At 41.7% G+C, this 17517-nt stretch overlaps 1 protein-coding gene across 1 annotated transcript in view; it reads right to left on the bottom strand.

Annotated features, from left to right (window-relative positions):
• nr6a1a (nuclear receptor subfamily 6, group A, member 1a) overlaps positions 1-17517 on the bottom strand; it is a gene marked incomplete at both ends in the record, with an annotated part of 113555 nt that overhangs the window by 71737 nt on the left and 24301 nt on the right. Inside the window, one exon of the mRNA XM_080738964.1 lies at positions 9902-9949. Within this exon, the coding sequence (XP_080595090.1) occupies positions 9902-9949 (48 nt within the window). The remainder of the gene's footprint in view (positions 1-9901; positions 9950-17517) is intronic.

Genomic DNA, 17517 nt, shown 5'->3' with positions numbered 1-17517 from the left:
CAAGCGAGGAAAAAAAAGGGGGGAGAAGAAAAAAAAGAATCAAATCTAGGCTAATCATGAATTATTAAAGGCTAAAAGGAGGAGAAAGCCCAGAGGTCAGTGCTCAAGCTCCCCAACAAATGCTTTCAGGCACTCAACGCCTTGACTGGCAAGTAAAATGGTAGGGGGGGGGCACCCAAGGGAGAAAGAAACATTTTCAAACAGTGTTTTTTTTTCTTCCTTTGAATAAAAAAAACGCACCCTTCTCACTCTGAAATAGGGCTGTCACAATTATTACATAATCGCCTGATCGCAATTATTTGACACAATCGCGATTGTTTTTCATAATCGTCGTAATCGTTTCCAAGTTGAAAAATGTTCATATATTTTTTTAAAGTAAAAAAAAATTGGAAATAGCAGATCTACAAGCTCACAACGCGTTGTGAGCTTGTAGATCGGCTACTTCCACTATCAATGTTCTTTTTTAAGTAGTAAGTTGTCAAATATGTCAGTAATTTCTTTGTATATTTAGGTTATGTGTCATATCTGCCACATGCAACTTCAAAGCCTAAAAGGAATGTGATTGTCAACGACAAAAACACAATTAAATCGTTAATCGCAATTATTTGAGTGACAATCAATCGACACGTAAAATGTCAAAATCGTGACAGCCCTACTCTGAAAAATCAAAAATATAAAAAAACTATCCATATGCTGCCAAACTGAGCTTAGCCTACCATCTAACCATAACAGTATCTTCTGAGTAGAGAACACTACCAAATAATTAAGTGAGAAAATGGTCTAAAAGTGTTCAAAGTGCCCCGTCGAATGGGCCAGAGATAAAGAAATGAGAAACTGGTGATCTTAAGTGACTTCTGGACACAACAGCCGTAAGAAGTTAGCCCAGTTATGTGAGGACAAAGGAAAAGCATGTGTTGGTGCGTTGCCAAGTAGTTCCATATGGGTGTTGAGTTCAGTGGGTCCAAGACACACGTGGGACCATTTAACCTGGGGAAACTCTGCAATGTGTCTACTGCCCCCTTGTGGTCCTGTTCACGCATTGCCACAGACAAGGGACAGAGGAGTGTAGAGTAGGCTTCACTCAAGTCATTTTTATTAGATCAATGGTTCTCAACCTGTGGGTTGGGACCCCCTGGGGGATCCCCAAATTATTTTAAGGCGTCCCCAGATGATATGCTTAATGAAACAATTGTTTTCTCACTCAACAGTAAAACAACCCAACATAAAGTTTAAGTGTATCGAGGGGATCTGCACATTTCTAAAGTGACAATATGAGGACTTTTTACCACCTCTAAAATTAAACATTGGCCAAACTGTCAAATATTAGAGGCAAAAATTGTGAAAATAGCAGATCTACATGCTCACAACGCCTCGCAACACGAGGCGTCGTGAGCATGTAGATCTGCTATTTTCACAATTGAACAGTGTTATACAAAATGTTATGCCTCAATTCTTAGTGCTCGTCTGGGTGGGGGGTCCCCAGTTAAAATGTGATTATTTTGGGGGTCACAGCCTGAAAAGGTTGAGAACCTTTGATTTATTAGATGCAGTGACCCCTTTTGTTTTTGCAGAATAAATTGATAACTTGTGATCTTGGAAGTTACAAGTTGAAGTCAAATGAACGAGGAATTCATCTAAAACATTAACTTTTAAGTGGTTAAAACACTCTTCTCCACTTCTACCTTCACTCTGGGCTCTCATCCACAAAGTGTCGTTTATTTGTACTGCTTTGACAACACCTGCCGTGGAAATTGCAAAGCGATAATCAATAAAGTTAAAAGGAGTAGTTCACCCCCCCAACACTACTCATTTCAATTATGCACAGTATGAAGTCTTGAATTTGTGGAGATTTCGTTGCTGTTGTTGTTTTTGTTGTCAATAATTCAATGACCGGCTGGCTGCTCAGTAGGAGACTCTTTGAGACTCTTGCCAGTCATCAAATTATTGACTCGGGTGATGCGACAAAAACAAAAAGAAATCTCCCGTGAATTCCAAGGCCTCATGGGGTGCGTAATTGACAGAAAATGAGTCATTTTTTTGGGGGGGGGGGTGAACTACTCCTTTAATTGAACTGAAAACAATATGTGGAGAAGGCTTTTTGTCGTCGACACAGAGACGCTGAATAGCGGAGCCACCCCGGGGCAAAGTTGAAGAAGAGAAAGTCCTGTCCGTGCAGTGAATAGCCAGCTGGTAATGATTGACCATGGAACAGAGGCTCCAAAGCAAAGCCCCCTTGATAACCCTGCTAATGGCCTACTCAGCAGTGATTGGTCAACTGTGTCGTGGGGGGTAGTGGGAGGAGGGGCATGGAACCAGGGACAGAGCTAGGTTAACATGGAGGTGACATGGGTGGGTAGGCAGGGCATTGACCATATTCACACGGCGGCCATCTTGCCATTAAGTTTAATGAAATGCCACCCGGTTTCAATGCAAAATTTCAAACATGGCCGCCAGGTGAATATGGTCTATAGACGGGTTTCTTGTTTACAAACATTGAGACTAAATGCACAGCTGACTGTATCATGTAATCAATTCCGTCCAATCCCCAAACCTGTTGTTTTGGGGAGCGCTGGTTTCATTGGCTAATTTTGGTACGGACCCAGCGCACGCATCTAGTTTTATCAGTGTAACGTGGACCAGAAACCCGTCTATAGGGGGGTCTACATATATGGTCTACAGTGGTCTTCAACGTTTTCAGGCCAGGGACCCCTTTAGTTGAGAGAGAGATGATGCAGGGACCCCTACAACCTTCTCATAGATTCCATATAGTTTCATCGTTTGACAGCACAATCAGAGTATTTTGGATTCATGTCAATTTGTGTTCGTCAATACTTAACACATCTGGTGCCAACCCCGAGTTTCCCGAGTTTGAAAAGGTACTACCGCTGTGCCAACCCCGAGTTTCCCGAGTTTGGGCCGTTTTTGAAAAAAAAAAAAAAAAAAAAAAAAAAATTGGGATCTACAGAAATGTATTAGGCATGATCGCGATTGCGAAATTGCATGTTTAACCCCCATACCAACCCATTCTTTCAAACATGGCAGCCATGTTAACCATGGCAACGTGGGACATTGAAGAGAAAAAATCATAGCAACATAAGTGTTAATAAACTTGACATTTCACTCTTTACTTGGTCTGCTCTTTCCCCCCTCTACACCAAACCTCTTTGCCAAAAATAGCTGACCTACAAGCTCACAGCGCCTCGCAGCGCAAGGCAGTGTGCTTGTAAATCTGCTATTTTTATCACATCTCAGAATATGGATGCTAGGATTCAGGTGGATATGAAAATGGAGAAAAAAGTTTCTATCACACAAAGATTTGGAGGACCCCCTGTTGTAACTGAGGACCCCCTAGGGGTCCCGGACCCCCTGTCGAAGACCCTTGGTCTATATAGCCTATGACTGACACATGAAGCTGCCCTCCTCCAGACAAACTCATTGGTCTGAAAACCATTCCACTTTTTTTATATTTTGGTGTATATACATATATAAAACCGAAATCATGTGGATCTCGTGATCGGCATGGCTGGCATATCGGTCAACATGTGGCCAATCTGTGATCCCAGACAGTCATCTATGATGTCAGTTGTCTATATCAGGGGTTCCCAAACTTTTTTGTCTCAGGGCACCCCATAAATATTTTTTTAATTCGAGGCACCCCTACATTATAATTTTCTCTCCCAGCACCTTATATTTATAGCATATCGTCGTTGTCGGGTGGAAACCTTGTATGTCCAAAACCGTTCGTTTTGTATTTATCATCTATAAAAATGTAGGTCTACTAAACTAGTACTAATGTACTAAATGTACTAAACAAGTGAAAACAGCAGATCTACAAGCACACGTTGTGTGCTTGTAGATCGGCTGTTTTCACTAGTTTTGTGCGACAGTCTTGTATGATGAAGCAGGGCTTTGAAACTTGGAGATACGAGGTTTCTGCCCGACAGTGACGATATTTGAGTGATTATGTTGCGAGGAAAACGTTGAGATAACAGCCATTTTGGTTAGAACTGACTGAAAATAACTGTACTTCAAGTTTAAAATTATACTAAATATTTTTTCAAGTATTTTTTCAAATAAATTCCAAACATTATCAAATTATCTCGCGGCACCCCTGGACTGCCGTTGCGGCACCCCAGGGTGCCCTGTCACCCACTTTGAAAACACCTGGTCTATATATCTATGATGTATGACTCCAAATGTGGGCAAGGATTCAGCCCACACAGACATACCCTCTTACAGATGACTAGCCTCCTACAGAGCCACTCCATAAAGAAGACTACTTCTACAACTGTTGCTTGTCTGGTGGGTTTTCAATCCTACAAACTGTGCCTTTGACCCAGATTTGATCACTTAAGATTGCCGTGCCATTTATTTATCTTCTTATTTCTTTGCGATTGTTTTTACTTGCATCTTGAAAGGTGTGCCTAAAACAACATTTTTGAGCACATTGTTTTCTAGCATTTTTCCAGCACCTCGGGGAGCAACAGCTGTGCACAGGACAGCCACATTCTTACGGGTTTTATAACCCAATCAACTGCAAATTAAACACAGATGAATGCAATTCTGCTCGTGCACAATGATTGCGAGGTCATTCGTCCAAAAAGGACCAACTGATAATATCGGTTTGGCCAATATATTGGCCAATTATCTGACTCGGTATCAGTAATTACGCAGCCGATGTGTCCCGATTTCAAGCCACTTTCAACCTGGTGTCCATATTTGGGGCAAACTTTTAATAAAAGCAAAACTAAAATGTGCGATCTTACAAGCTTGTAGATTTTAGAAGAATGTTGAATACGAAATGAAATATTTTATACGTTTGTTTGCTTATTCATTGTATAATTGAAGTTAATGTTGTTTTCATATTGAAGTTTAAAACCATTTATACTTTCTCTATCGAAACGTTCATGTTCATTTTGAGCTTTTGAAGAGATACTTCAAGTTTTTGTGGAATTGATTTCAAGATTTTGCTCTTCCTAGCAAAATATCGGTCAAAACATCGCTAATCGGTTGTCTAGGACTGAGAAATCGGATCGGCATCAGACCCAAAGATCTAGCATCGTCATATACTTGTATCTACTCCATATTTTGGTAGCGTTAAGCTGACAGTTTTACAGAGAACGACGTGAGGAGGGGCCACACCGGGTCCATCACAGAAACAGTGGGGTTATAACTAGGGGTGGGGATATAGAAAAATACAATATCACAATATTTTCCCAAGCTGTATCACGATACACGACTTTATCACGATTCTTTTTCACATTGGTTTTTATGGTTATTTTTCAAGTTACTTGACAAAAACTAGACTCTCTGGGTTCCTTTTGGGAGGTCTAATTTGAACTTTACAAGTATGTAACTCTGACAGTATACTGTCAGAGTTAAGTGGAGGCCTTGACTTTTTAAAGTTTGAGAACTACTGATTTAGACCAAAATGCAGGTTTAAATTGAATTCTGCAATGAATCTCTGTATTAACGATTACACAGGATTTTTTACAAGGCTCCCTCAATTGTATCACGATATACACGCTACCTCTGAAAAGGCATATCGTGGAGACATTGTATCGTCTCAACGATAATTATCACCATATCGCCCACCCCTAGTTCTGACTACAAAAAAGTCCACTTCTGGGTGAGCATGAGAGGTGAGAGAGAGATTAGGAACTTCATCCTAAACAGAGGTAGTCTTGAAAAACAGCTGTTGCTAACTCAGCTATTTGGCCCCTGACCTGTGTTTTGGTCAACTGAATGGGGGTCCCTGAATTCCCACCCCTGTCAGAACATTTACAAGCTTCGAGGAGCCCTGCCTCTCGGCTACCCCCCCCCCCCCCCCCCCCCACCACGCAGCCCCTCCAACCCGCTACAGCCCCTTGACCTCCGCGTCACCCTTGCCCACTGCGTGCACCGAGGTATCCTCCGGGAGGAGAGAATAGGGCCGGGGTTTGTAGGGGAAGGAGTTGCTGTGCGGCTGTAGAGCCCACCTCCTCAAGTTTACAACCCAATCAGGCCCCGGACCTCATAAATCCATGCTCTTCTCCTTCTCGTAGTGCACACAACAATGCTGGCCATTCTCTGTGTGTGTGTGTGTGTGTGTGTGTGTGTGTGTGTGTGTGTGTGTGTGTGTGTGTGTGTGTGTGTGTGTGTGTGTGTGTGTGTGTGTGTGTGTGGGTTTTAAGAGCGCCCACCATCACCACCCACCCCCCCAAGGGGTGTCGCACCAAATTCTGGGCCCTGGGTACTTTTAACTATTGGGAAAATAGCATGATATACAAGCTCGCAGTGCGAGCTAGTAGATCTGCTAATTTTGAAAAATCGCGATTTCGATGTCAGTGGTGCTCAAACTCTTTCATGTGAAGGACCCCCAAAATGATATGTATTTGGCCAAGGACCCCCATCTCAAAATATTTCGTTCCAGGGACCCCCCAGAAGCAAAATTTTAGTTACTAAAGTTCCCTTAAAAAAATACATATATTCAAAGATTTGCACACATGATTTTCACGACTTTTCAAAAACAGCTAAAGTATAAAATAACTAAGGCCCCCTCCACCTTGGGCCCTAGTAACTCAGTCCCACTCCCCCCCCCCCCCCCCTTGTGACGCCCCTGCACACCCACCCCCCCCCCCACCAACCTCATGCATCCTTCCACTAGCTTCTTCACGAGTCCCTCTAGGTTTATTAGAGGGCCGGGGGACAGAGAGGAGTGCTGATGAGAAAGCCCTCGGTCGGTCCGTCCGGGGAAGAAGAAAACTGCACACAATCAGGTCAGCGCGGAGTCACGGCGAGGTCATATGAGGGGTCAGGAGTTTCTGAACTGAGTCTAACCTCTGACCCCTCCTCCGGTGCCACCTGGCGCTGCACTCACGGCCAGGGGAGGACCCAAACTGAACTTCGGCTGAACCTGGACCTTAACATTGGACCATTCCTCCCTAACCTCCGGGCCAGGGCCAGGCCCTTCCCTTCCCTTCCGACCACTTGCAGATTTTTTTTAACCACAACAACCTTGGCGAAGTCCCTATTTTGGGCATGTTATTATGGGTGGGTGGGGGATGTCTAAGATTTTCTAAAAATAGTGAAAATAGTAGATCTACAAGCTCTGAACATGCTGCAGTGCAACGTGTCGTGAGCTTGTAATCTCCTATTTCTGCTGCAAAAACACCACCGTCGTACAACGAGAGTACAAAATAGCTGATAATAGCTCAGGGCATGACATTTTAAGGGTTTGTCCTGTTGTCCGGGACAACTAATACATACTTTAACTCTTTTAGTGCCACCCGTTCACCACTAGAGGGTGCCCCAGGTGCCATAGAAAATCCCATAGAGATATGCTGGTATATGCAGAAGCCCTGCAGCCATGACTTGCCTGAACACTTTCCTTTGTGCATGTACAGGAAGAGGATGAAGTTAGCTTGAAGTTAGCTATTGGCTACCAAGTATTTTAGAAGCCTTATTTTCGTCAACTTAGCCATGATTAAACCTTGCACACCTCATGCATGGGAAAAAAACAGAGAAGAATGAGCTCTAAAAAATCCAATGCAATCCTGGATTGCATTGGAGTGGATTTGTGCAGTTTGTTCACAGCTTTCAAACAAAAAAATCCGATTGGAAATCCGTTCAGGCATTCTTGAGATAATCGCCATTATGTTTTACATGTTATGTAAACAAACATGGCTGCCCTGTATGTTAGATGGGGTTGTATGGGGGTGGAACATGCAAAATCGCGATTGAAATCATGTTCACTAGATTTGATGGGGTCCAAAAAAAAAAAAAAATTAAATTATTTTTCAATTTTTTTTTTTTTTTTTTTTTTTTTTTTTTCCAAAAACCGAATTTATTCGGTTTTGGCATATGTAATACGTTTTAAAAAACCGAACTTTTTCGGTTTTGGCACTGGATGAGTTACAAGTTCTTTAAAAAATGGCTCTTGGTTTCACTTTTTCTGTGACGCTCTTAGCAGCCTATATTGCTGACTGCTGATAGAGGGACCCAAGGTGGGGTCTAATTTATTTATCAAATAAAAAAAGAAATGAGTGAAATGGCTCATTTTTATCAGGACAAGTGACTTTTGTGCCTGGACAAGTGAATGGGGAAATGTACTCGGTACAAAGGACAAGTGTCTCAAAAAGTTAATGCCAAGCCCTGATAGTTGGTCTGTTCTCGACTCAACCTACAATCAGGGGCGTCAATTGGGTATGGCAGGGGTATGCAGCTGCCATACCCTGGGTCCAGGGGGGGAAATAAAAGTTACTTTTAAATATAAATCCACAATTATTTTTTTGTCTATCTGTGCTGGTTATTATGTTGTTAAATTACAGTAAAATAACCACAAATGCAAAATGTAAAAAAAATGGTCACTTTAACAAGGCATTATAATTATATTCTCCCCATCTTGACAAATACAGAATGGTATATTCCCAGGTTCCACAGGTCAGCTGCACAGGTGCAATGCATTATTGTTAATTGTGGCACGTTTACTGACATGCCAAGTTTAGCTGCACTTGAACAACTGCTCCATGCTGCCATATCCAGCCCAAGAAACCATACATTAAATGCACTTCTTAAAATAAATGTATCATGCCTGTCGCTATGGTATGGCAACATGACTGGTGTCTTGCACGCGCGCGAGGGCGTGCGTGCAAGATACCAGTCATGTTGCCATATCTTAGCTTTTTCTGAACTGCCGCCACTGCCTACAATTGGTGATCAGACAGTGAACTCACTGTCTTTCTGGACAACACTTCAAAACAACACATGGCCGTAGACGAACACAGACGAACTCCTTGCAGGGATCAAACTTGTAACCTTTGTGTTATAGGACTCTTTAACCACCGAGTGACCCTGCTGCTCACATGGGCCACTGGCAGTCCAAAGCACAACAACAAAAACACACAGGAAAGAACTGAGACAAGGCTGTCTTTTATGGTTTTTCTTTAAATTTTTCAGTGAGTGACAATTTTTGTGTCACTCACTGAAACCATAAAAAGGTCTTACTTTGATCAGGATGTAATATATTGGAACTTAAGATGACACTATACCTTTATTTTATTTTATTAAATCTTGATTATTATTGTTGTTATTATTATTATTATTGATTAACCTTGTTATGTTTCTTTTGTATTATCTTCATCCCCATAGCCAAGGATAACACACATATCAGAAAAGATTGCTGTTGCATTATTGTTGAGCCGATACTGCCCTCTTGTGGAATATAAAGGAATTGCATGACATACATAAAACTGGCCATCTTCAGTTCACCACTAGAGAGTGATCTTTAGCTAATGACTTTACTAATAGTGATCCAAATACTCCCTTACTTTCCAATTACAGTATTAAACATCCTGTCATTGCTGTCAGAGGCCATTCTTGTATGCTATTTACTACTGAAATTAACCTGACTGTGGTGAGAAAATTCAAAGTGGGTCATACAGCATTATGTGAAAGTGGCCTAGTTAAAGGAGTAGTTCACCCCCAAAATGACTTTCTTTCTATTGATTACTCATGCCATGGAGACTTGAGTTCTATATGTGTCGCATTCCTAAGACGAAAAATGTATAATAGTAAATTTACTGATTCCAGGACCCAAATATATTTGGGTCCCCATCTGGAATCAATGGGGGTCGATTTATTGTAATCAAATTATTGCCTTAGGAACGCAACAAATACAGAAAAATATTATTGAACTCAAGTCTCCATGGCATCAGTAATCAACAGGGGAAAAAAAGTCATTTTGGGGATGAACTACTCCTTTAATATTAATATTAACTTAATTAAGCATGAAGAGACCTGAATTGATGGTGAATGATGGTAAAAGTGGTGGATTTTGTTCAAGGTAAGTGAAAAAGCAGCATGAGAACCAATACAAACAGAGTAACGTTCTGGATAATAAACGTATGGTTTGTGAACTCACCCATGCCGTCATTCTGTTCCACCTCCAGAGGATGGTCACCATAAAAGCCTGGAAAACAGAAGGGTTACAATAGGGAAAGATTAGCTCATCGTGTTGGTGATAATTACAATCGGCTCCAGGGGCGTCAATTGGGTATGGCAGGGGTATGCAGCTGCCATACCCTGGGTCCAGGGGGGAAAATAAAAGTTACTTTTAAATATAAATCCATGAATGTCTCTTTGTCTATCTGTGCTGGTTATTATGTTGTTAAATTACAGTAAAATAACTACAAATGCAAAATTTTACATAATGGTCACTTTGACAAGGTATCAAACATATAATGTCTGTCTGTCTGAGTGAGTGTCTGTCTGTCTGTCTGTCTGTCTGTCTGTCTGTCTGAGTGAGTGTCTGTCACAGCGTTTCTCCTCAGTGGCTGGAGCAATTGATCTGAAATCGCATCACCATTAGCATATAAACACACCTGACATAACTGTGAAGCCCGTTTGTCACTTTCACAAATCATATGCTGTATATTAGCATTTTTATGGTGTATCTATATCTATTCTGCATCTAGCATGAGGCAACATGTTTAACCAGCTCTGTGTGTGTGTGTGTGTGTGTGTGTGTGTGTGTGTGTGTGTGTGTGTGTGTGTGTGTGTGTGTGTGTGTGTGTGTGTGCAGGCGGGTGGGCGGGCGGGCGGGGGTGGCGGTTGTCTGGCCCTGTTACAGATGTTGTCCAAAAATCATGCAGATCGGTACACAGTATCTCTATAGCCATTAAACGAAACGGGTATTTCTTACATTGATGCTCCCATTATCATGCAAGCACCAGTTAAAGTTACTTTCCATCCCTCATGTACTGTGTGCACCCCATAACCCACACACTGCACATCATTTAGGAGCTCATATCTTTGAACGGGTAAGGGCTAGTTATAATTATATTCTCCACACTTGTATTCTCCCCAGCTTGACAGAATGGTATATTCCCAGGTTCCGCAGGTCAGCTGCAATGCATTATTGTTAATTGTGGCACGTTTACTAACATGCCAAGTTTAGCTGCACTTGAAAAACCATTCCAGGCTGCCATATCCAGCCCAAGAAACCGTAGAAACCTGTGTAAAAAACTGACAAAAGTAGTTTTTTTCTTTTTGCCAATCTACAGGCGTTGTGAGCATGTAGATCGGCTATTTTCACAATAGAACCGTGTTATCCAAAATGTAATGCCTATTTTCCATGAGGACTCCAATCTTTGCCATACCCTTAACTTCTTGTTCTGCGTGTATAGTTTAAGAAAACATTTGACATCATGGAAGTAACACCAACAACACCAGAGAAAGACGAAATAAGTCACCAAAAAATATTGACAAAACGCTTCCAGTATCACTACTGCACCAAGGGAGCGTCACATTCGCTTTATCCCATACGCTTTATCCCAGACTTCTGTTGCCCCAGACAGTATGACGAGAACATTTGCAAATCGTGGGAGTCAACAGTCTGGCCACACGAGACTAGGAGATATGTAGCCAAAAGAGTACAAGACCATGACATTTGTAGCAGTAGCCAAAATAAACAAACCAGAAATTAACAGCGTCAATAAAATTCATACCCATTAGAATTGCAAAGGCACAACAAAAGATGGACATTTTCATTTAACCACATGAACCCAAGGCAAGCATCCCTATTCTGGGCATGTCATGATTGGGGGACATTCATGCAAGCTCACGATGTGTTGGAACTTGAAGTGACACGTTGTGAACTAGAGGGAGCCAAGTATAGACCCATGTCTCAGGGAGGCAGCCGGCAACCATAACTGCGGTGTCAAGCGACAGCGCTTCGCACAGCGACACTGCAGCTACATGGCAGCGCTCTGGAAAAAATGTCTGTATAGACCAGTCGGTCCCATACCTTATAGCTCGAGACCCAAAAGAGAAATTTGCCTGGGACCCAAACTAGTGAAAAATAGCAGATCTACAAGCTCACAATGCATCACTTTGCGTCACACTGTGAGCTTGTAGATCAGCTATTTTCACTACTTCTTAAACATTCATGTTCTAATTCATGGAATTTCTTAGATTTGTCTTTGATTTCTTAATGAAATTACTGAAAAAAAATAATCAATCATCACATTGCATGGATGCACCTGGGACATATCCTCAGTGATGTAGCCCAAGCTCATCGGGGTTTCGGGTCTCGCAACATCGTACCCCTCACATGGGTGACCCAGCCGGGGTTGATCAAGTCCTGACTTAGGTCCCAGTAGCTACCCACGATCAGTTCCATTAGGGAAAGACAGGACCATTCACTCCACCGATCCGGAACTACTCTGCTGAGACTGGGAGAGGAAATCTGGCGCATGGAAGGACCAGGCTCTATGGATTGACTCCCGTCCGCCTCACCAGATCCAGGACCTGTGCGTTGCACCAGACTCCAGCTCCAGACATTTCACTCTGAATTTATTATTAACACTAGAAGAAGTGCTCTTCCGAGCACAGGTCTCCACCAGCCACGCGTCCTGGTGGTGGTATAATAGGCCAATGTAAAAAGGGTGACATGTGTTCTTCACCAATCTTAGGCCTTTCATGGCGCCACCATGAGGCTGATTTGAACATTTTGTAGTGTAATTTCTTCCTTGGCCTTTTGCGAATGTGCGTGCACAATTTCATTACAATTGCACGCTGTGTTTGATTTGAGGCATTTTGTTTGAAACGGATCAATCCTGCAAAGTTTGGAGGCCAATCTTAGCCAATCAGGATGGAATATTTAATAGATCTGTCTTGATCATATGACTGTAGAGATACTGTGTACTGATTTGTGTTCATTTTGGGTAAAATCTGAAGGAGTAATATCCAAAAATGTGTCTTACATAAGTCGGCCTCCAGGTGGCGCTATAAAAGGCTGATGTAAAAAAAAATCCTTGGCCTATTGGGAGTGCGCTTACAAAGTTTGAAACTGATCGGTGGAGTTATAGGTAAAACCACAAATTGGCCTGTTATAGCGCCACCATGAGGCTGATTTCAAAAATTTGAAGTGGCATTGCTTCCTCATCCTACTGGAAACGTGTGTGCGCGATTTCATGTTAATTGCACTCTGCGTTTGTGATTTGAGGCATTTTGTCAAAAACGGACCAATCTTGCAAACTTTGAAAGCCAATCTCAGCCAATCAGGATGGAATATGGACAATCAGACAGATCCATGTCGATCACATGACTGTAGAGATACTGTCTACCGATTTGCGTGATTTTTGGACAAAATCTGTAGTAGTACTGGCCAAAAGGTAGTTTTGCACAAATTGGCCTCCTGGTGGCGCTAGAACAGGCCCATGTGAAAAATGTGGGGCAGAGGTTCTGAATTCGCATTCAGGGAGTGCGCTTACAAAGTTTGAAACTGATCAGTGGAGTTATAGGTAAAACCACGAATCAGCCTGTTATAGCGCCACCATGAGGCTGATTTCAAAAATTTGAAGTGGCATTTCTTCCTTGGCCCAGTGGGAACCTGTGTGCGCGATTTCATGTTAATTGCACTCTGCATTTGTGATTTGAGGCATTTTGTCCAAAATGGACCAATCTTACAATCTTTGAAAGCCAATATCAGCCAATCAGGATGGAATATGGACAATCAGACAGATCCGTGTCGAACACATGACTGTAGAGATGCTGTCTACCGATTTGCGTGATTTTTGGACTCTGTGTTTTGCAAACATCGGCCTCATGGTGGCGCTAGAACAGGGCCATTTGAAAAATGTGGGGCAGAGGTTCTGAACTGGCATCCAGGGAGTGTGTGTGCTCATTTTGGCAGCGTCTGGGCCAACGGCGCCGGAGATTAGCTGGTAACAAACTCGGAGGACGGACGCACGGACGGACGGACACATGCACGGACGCACGGACAGGGGCGAAAACATACTCTCCCCCTGCCTTCGGCTGGTGGAGACAAAAATGTAAGAAACAAAACAAAGGAACCCATAAAAATCTTTCTGCGACTCACAAGTGGGTCCCGACCCACTGTTTGGGAAACAGTGCTATAGCGTAGACCACTAGGGGACCAAGAAAGTAGTAAGGGTGTAAGTGGTTAATAATATTCAGATTGTAGAATGGCAAATCATTATTGGCAGTGAGAAAGCAATGCTTGCTATAGGGCCATGGTTTAGTTCTGCGTCACTAATCTATAATGAGGAGAGAATGAACAAGTGCCAGACAACGCTGTAGTGCTCTACACTTTCACATCCAAACCTACACATACTGTACAGTCAGTGGCGGAAAAGGTACTCAAATGTCTTACTTGAGGAGAACCACACATTTTCAACATGTTATGTGGAAATAATAAAAAAAGTCCCCCTGCTTCTGTGTTGTCTAGAACTGATGTCATCACGGTGTACTTTGCAAGCCAAACCCCAAAATCAATCCTCCAGTTCTAGGCAACACAGAAGCGGGGGGATTTCCACACAACTCAAAGGTATATTAATGACATAGTTCAATGTTGAAAATGGATGGTTCTCCCCTTTAAAGTAGCTATAGTCAACTTTTTCTTGAAAAACGGATGCTAAAATAAAAATAATGTTTCAAAAATATTTTATAAAAAAATAAGCTTCATATATGTGTTTCTATTAAAAAATGACCACACAAAGTGTAAAATAATGATAAAATAATCATTTTGGCCGCTGTCAGACCGACACTTTGTTTACATCCTAGTCTATAGGCTAGGATGTAAACAAAGTGTCGGCCCTACAATGAAAAAGTTGACTATAGCTCCTTTAAGTAAAAGTATCAATACTGCAATATAGAAATACTAAAAAAAAAAAAAAAAAGTCTGGAATTCAAAATGTACTTACAAAAGTATTGGTATTGAAATGTACTTAAAGTACCAAAGTAAAAGTACTTATTATGCAGAATGTCCCATTGAGTTTTCAAATGTATATAAAATCGTCTATATAAGATCAGCTATTTTCAAATGGTTTGAAATGTATATAGGGCTGAAGTGGTTAATGTATGTTTTGTAATGATAATCAAAATCTACAAAGTAACAAGTTTTCAAATAATTGTAGTGGAGTAAAAAGTACATTATTTGGATCCGAGATGTAGTGGAGTAGAAGTAAAAGTATTGGAAATACTCAAGTAAAGTACAAATACCTCAAAATTGTACTTCAGTACATTACTTAAGTAAATGTACTAATTTCTTTACACCACTGTACAGTACTGTACATAAGCTGGGATTGGCTTCACAGTAGGCTTGGGCAAAACCCTGGATATCCATACTGAGTCAGTCAGTCAGTCAGTCAGTCAGTCAGTCAGTCAGTCAGTCAGTCAGTCAGTCCACATTTTTACAGTCTATGGGTCCATGTCTCTCCCCTTCTCCGCAGCCTCCACTGGCTCCCGGTTGCGGCCCGCACTGAATACAAAACACTGATGCTGACCTTCAAAGCAGCCAAAGGTATGGCTCCTCCATACCTCCAAGACCTGATCAACGCCTACACCCCCACCCGTTCACTTAGATCAGCCAACACAGGGATGCTGACAGAACCCTCGCTAAAAACTCCAGGGCAAAAATCCACTCGTCCGAGACAGTTTGCCCTCCTGGCCCCCAAGTTGTGGAATAAACTCCCTGTCGCACTTAGAACAACGGACTCACTCGCTAGCTCTCGCCGTGGACTGAAGACTCACCTCTTCAGACTCCACCTAAACCCTTAGCACTACAGAAAATCAATGACCATACATGAAGATAGTTAGCATTTGTTTTTAGGTTTTTTAGAACTTTGATTATATATATATATTTTTTTCTAGATAGATATCCATTTGCACTTGTTATATTGCTGTTGATGTACTGACATATTATCTTGTGATGTTTTGTATCTGCTTATTGTAAGTCGCTTTGGATTAAAAGCGTCTGCTAAATGCCTAAACTGTAAACTGTAAACTGGGTTAGTTCCCTTATCACTGTGACATCACAGGGGATATCACAGGTGACATTACCTATGTAAAAGTCCATATATGGGTATCTTTTATGCCCACATATGACAGGGAAGACATATTTGCATATTATAACCACACCTGTGGGTCTATTAGAGCAGTGGTTCCCAAACTTTTTAGCTCGACACCCAAGAGACATTAGACGTTTGCCCAGGACCCAAACTAGTGAAAACAGCAGATCTACAAGCTCACAGCATGTTTGATCGTCGATTTCAGTGGTTCCCAAACTTTTTTTCAGGGGACCCAAGATGAAAGATCAGGGGACCCATTTTTTAAAGATTTTCACTACTTCTTTTAATTTATGGAATTTCTTTTTTTACTTCATGAAAATATTAGCTTTTTGGGAATGCTATTTGAAAATGTTTTGAAATAATAATTAAAAACAAAATGTAGGAACCAAAAAAATTAAGGGACCCATACATGTGTCCCAGCACCCCCAGCAGCTAGTCATCTCGGGGACTGTCATTATTCCCTGTAGCCAAAATGATTTTTTTTTTTTTTTTTGCTCTTTTTTTTTTTATGCCACAACAGCATCTCATAATATCTAGGCTACATTTCACTTAAACGCCAGAGCTTAACTCTGCATGTAAATAAGACTTTTTTTAATTAATGTGAGAGATCGGTACATAATTCTGTTAGTCCTCCCAGTTTATATTAGCTAAAATGCTAACTAGCCAGCCTTTGTTAGCCGTTTGTAGCCAAATGCGGTAATATCGGGACTCCATTACTTAGCGAAGCAACCCACAGTATTTATCCCATTAATTTAATGCCACGTGTGTTCCAAATGAACAATTATTAACCACGTAATGTATGATTTTGTGTATTATTATTTATTATTCTTCCGCCGTTCTTGACTTCCGCTGTTTCTTCTTCTACGCTGGTGAAATGATCCTGGAGCGGCCTGGAGACGTCTGTGACGTATGCTCCGGTGCGGAAGCTTCCTTTGTCACTGAGTTAGCTTAGCATTGAATAGATCAGTGTCGTCCTAAACTATCTAATTCTAACGTTCAGGGTGTTTGTTTTTTTGGACAATAAATTGACAGCCAAGAAAACATGGATGGAATGCAATCGTCCACTCGCCGTCGGAAAGTTGACTTTAGAGTAGACTATTCTGGTTGACTGGCTATGAGTGGCTAACGGCTAACGCTAGCTAGCGTTAGCTAGCGCTAGCTGCAGCGCTAGCTGCAGGCTATAAACAAATAAAACGTGACCCAACTCTATTGTTGCTCTCTTCTACAAGCTCACAACGCGAGGCGGTTAAGCCTGTAGATTGTGTTTTATTATCAGGTCAAATAATCCTTCTGGCTGAAGTTACACAAACACTGATTATGCTACATTTAGCACAGTTAGCCCTGTTGCACACGTAATAGGTTCACTTCAACCTCGTGTTGAGCAGTTAATCCTATTTGCTACGTACGTCTACAAAAACCTTCATATTTCAAAGATAACGTGCTTACTGAAGTCTCACAGATGTCACAGTATGGTACGCTCAAGCAGAATTACCCGTATCTTTCGTATTGTTTAATAAACTGCATTTTAATCCGATCAGATGCCATTTTCTGTTGTTTTTCAGCCATGCGACCCCATCGGTTGCGAGGTGTACTGCACTTAGATACATTAATACCTTTTTAAGGAAACGACGACAGATCGGATTAAAATGCTCCTCATTAAATAATA

Source organism: Nannobrachium achirus (genome assembly GCF_963921795.1).
Source record: "Nannobrachium achirus genome assembly, chromosome: 12".
NCBI classification, from domain to species: Eukaryota; Metazoa; Chordata; class Actinopteri; order Myctophiformes; family Myctophidae; genus Nannobrachium; species Nannobrachium achirus.
This window is presented reverse-complemented; position numbering and strand designations above follow the sequence as displayed.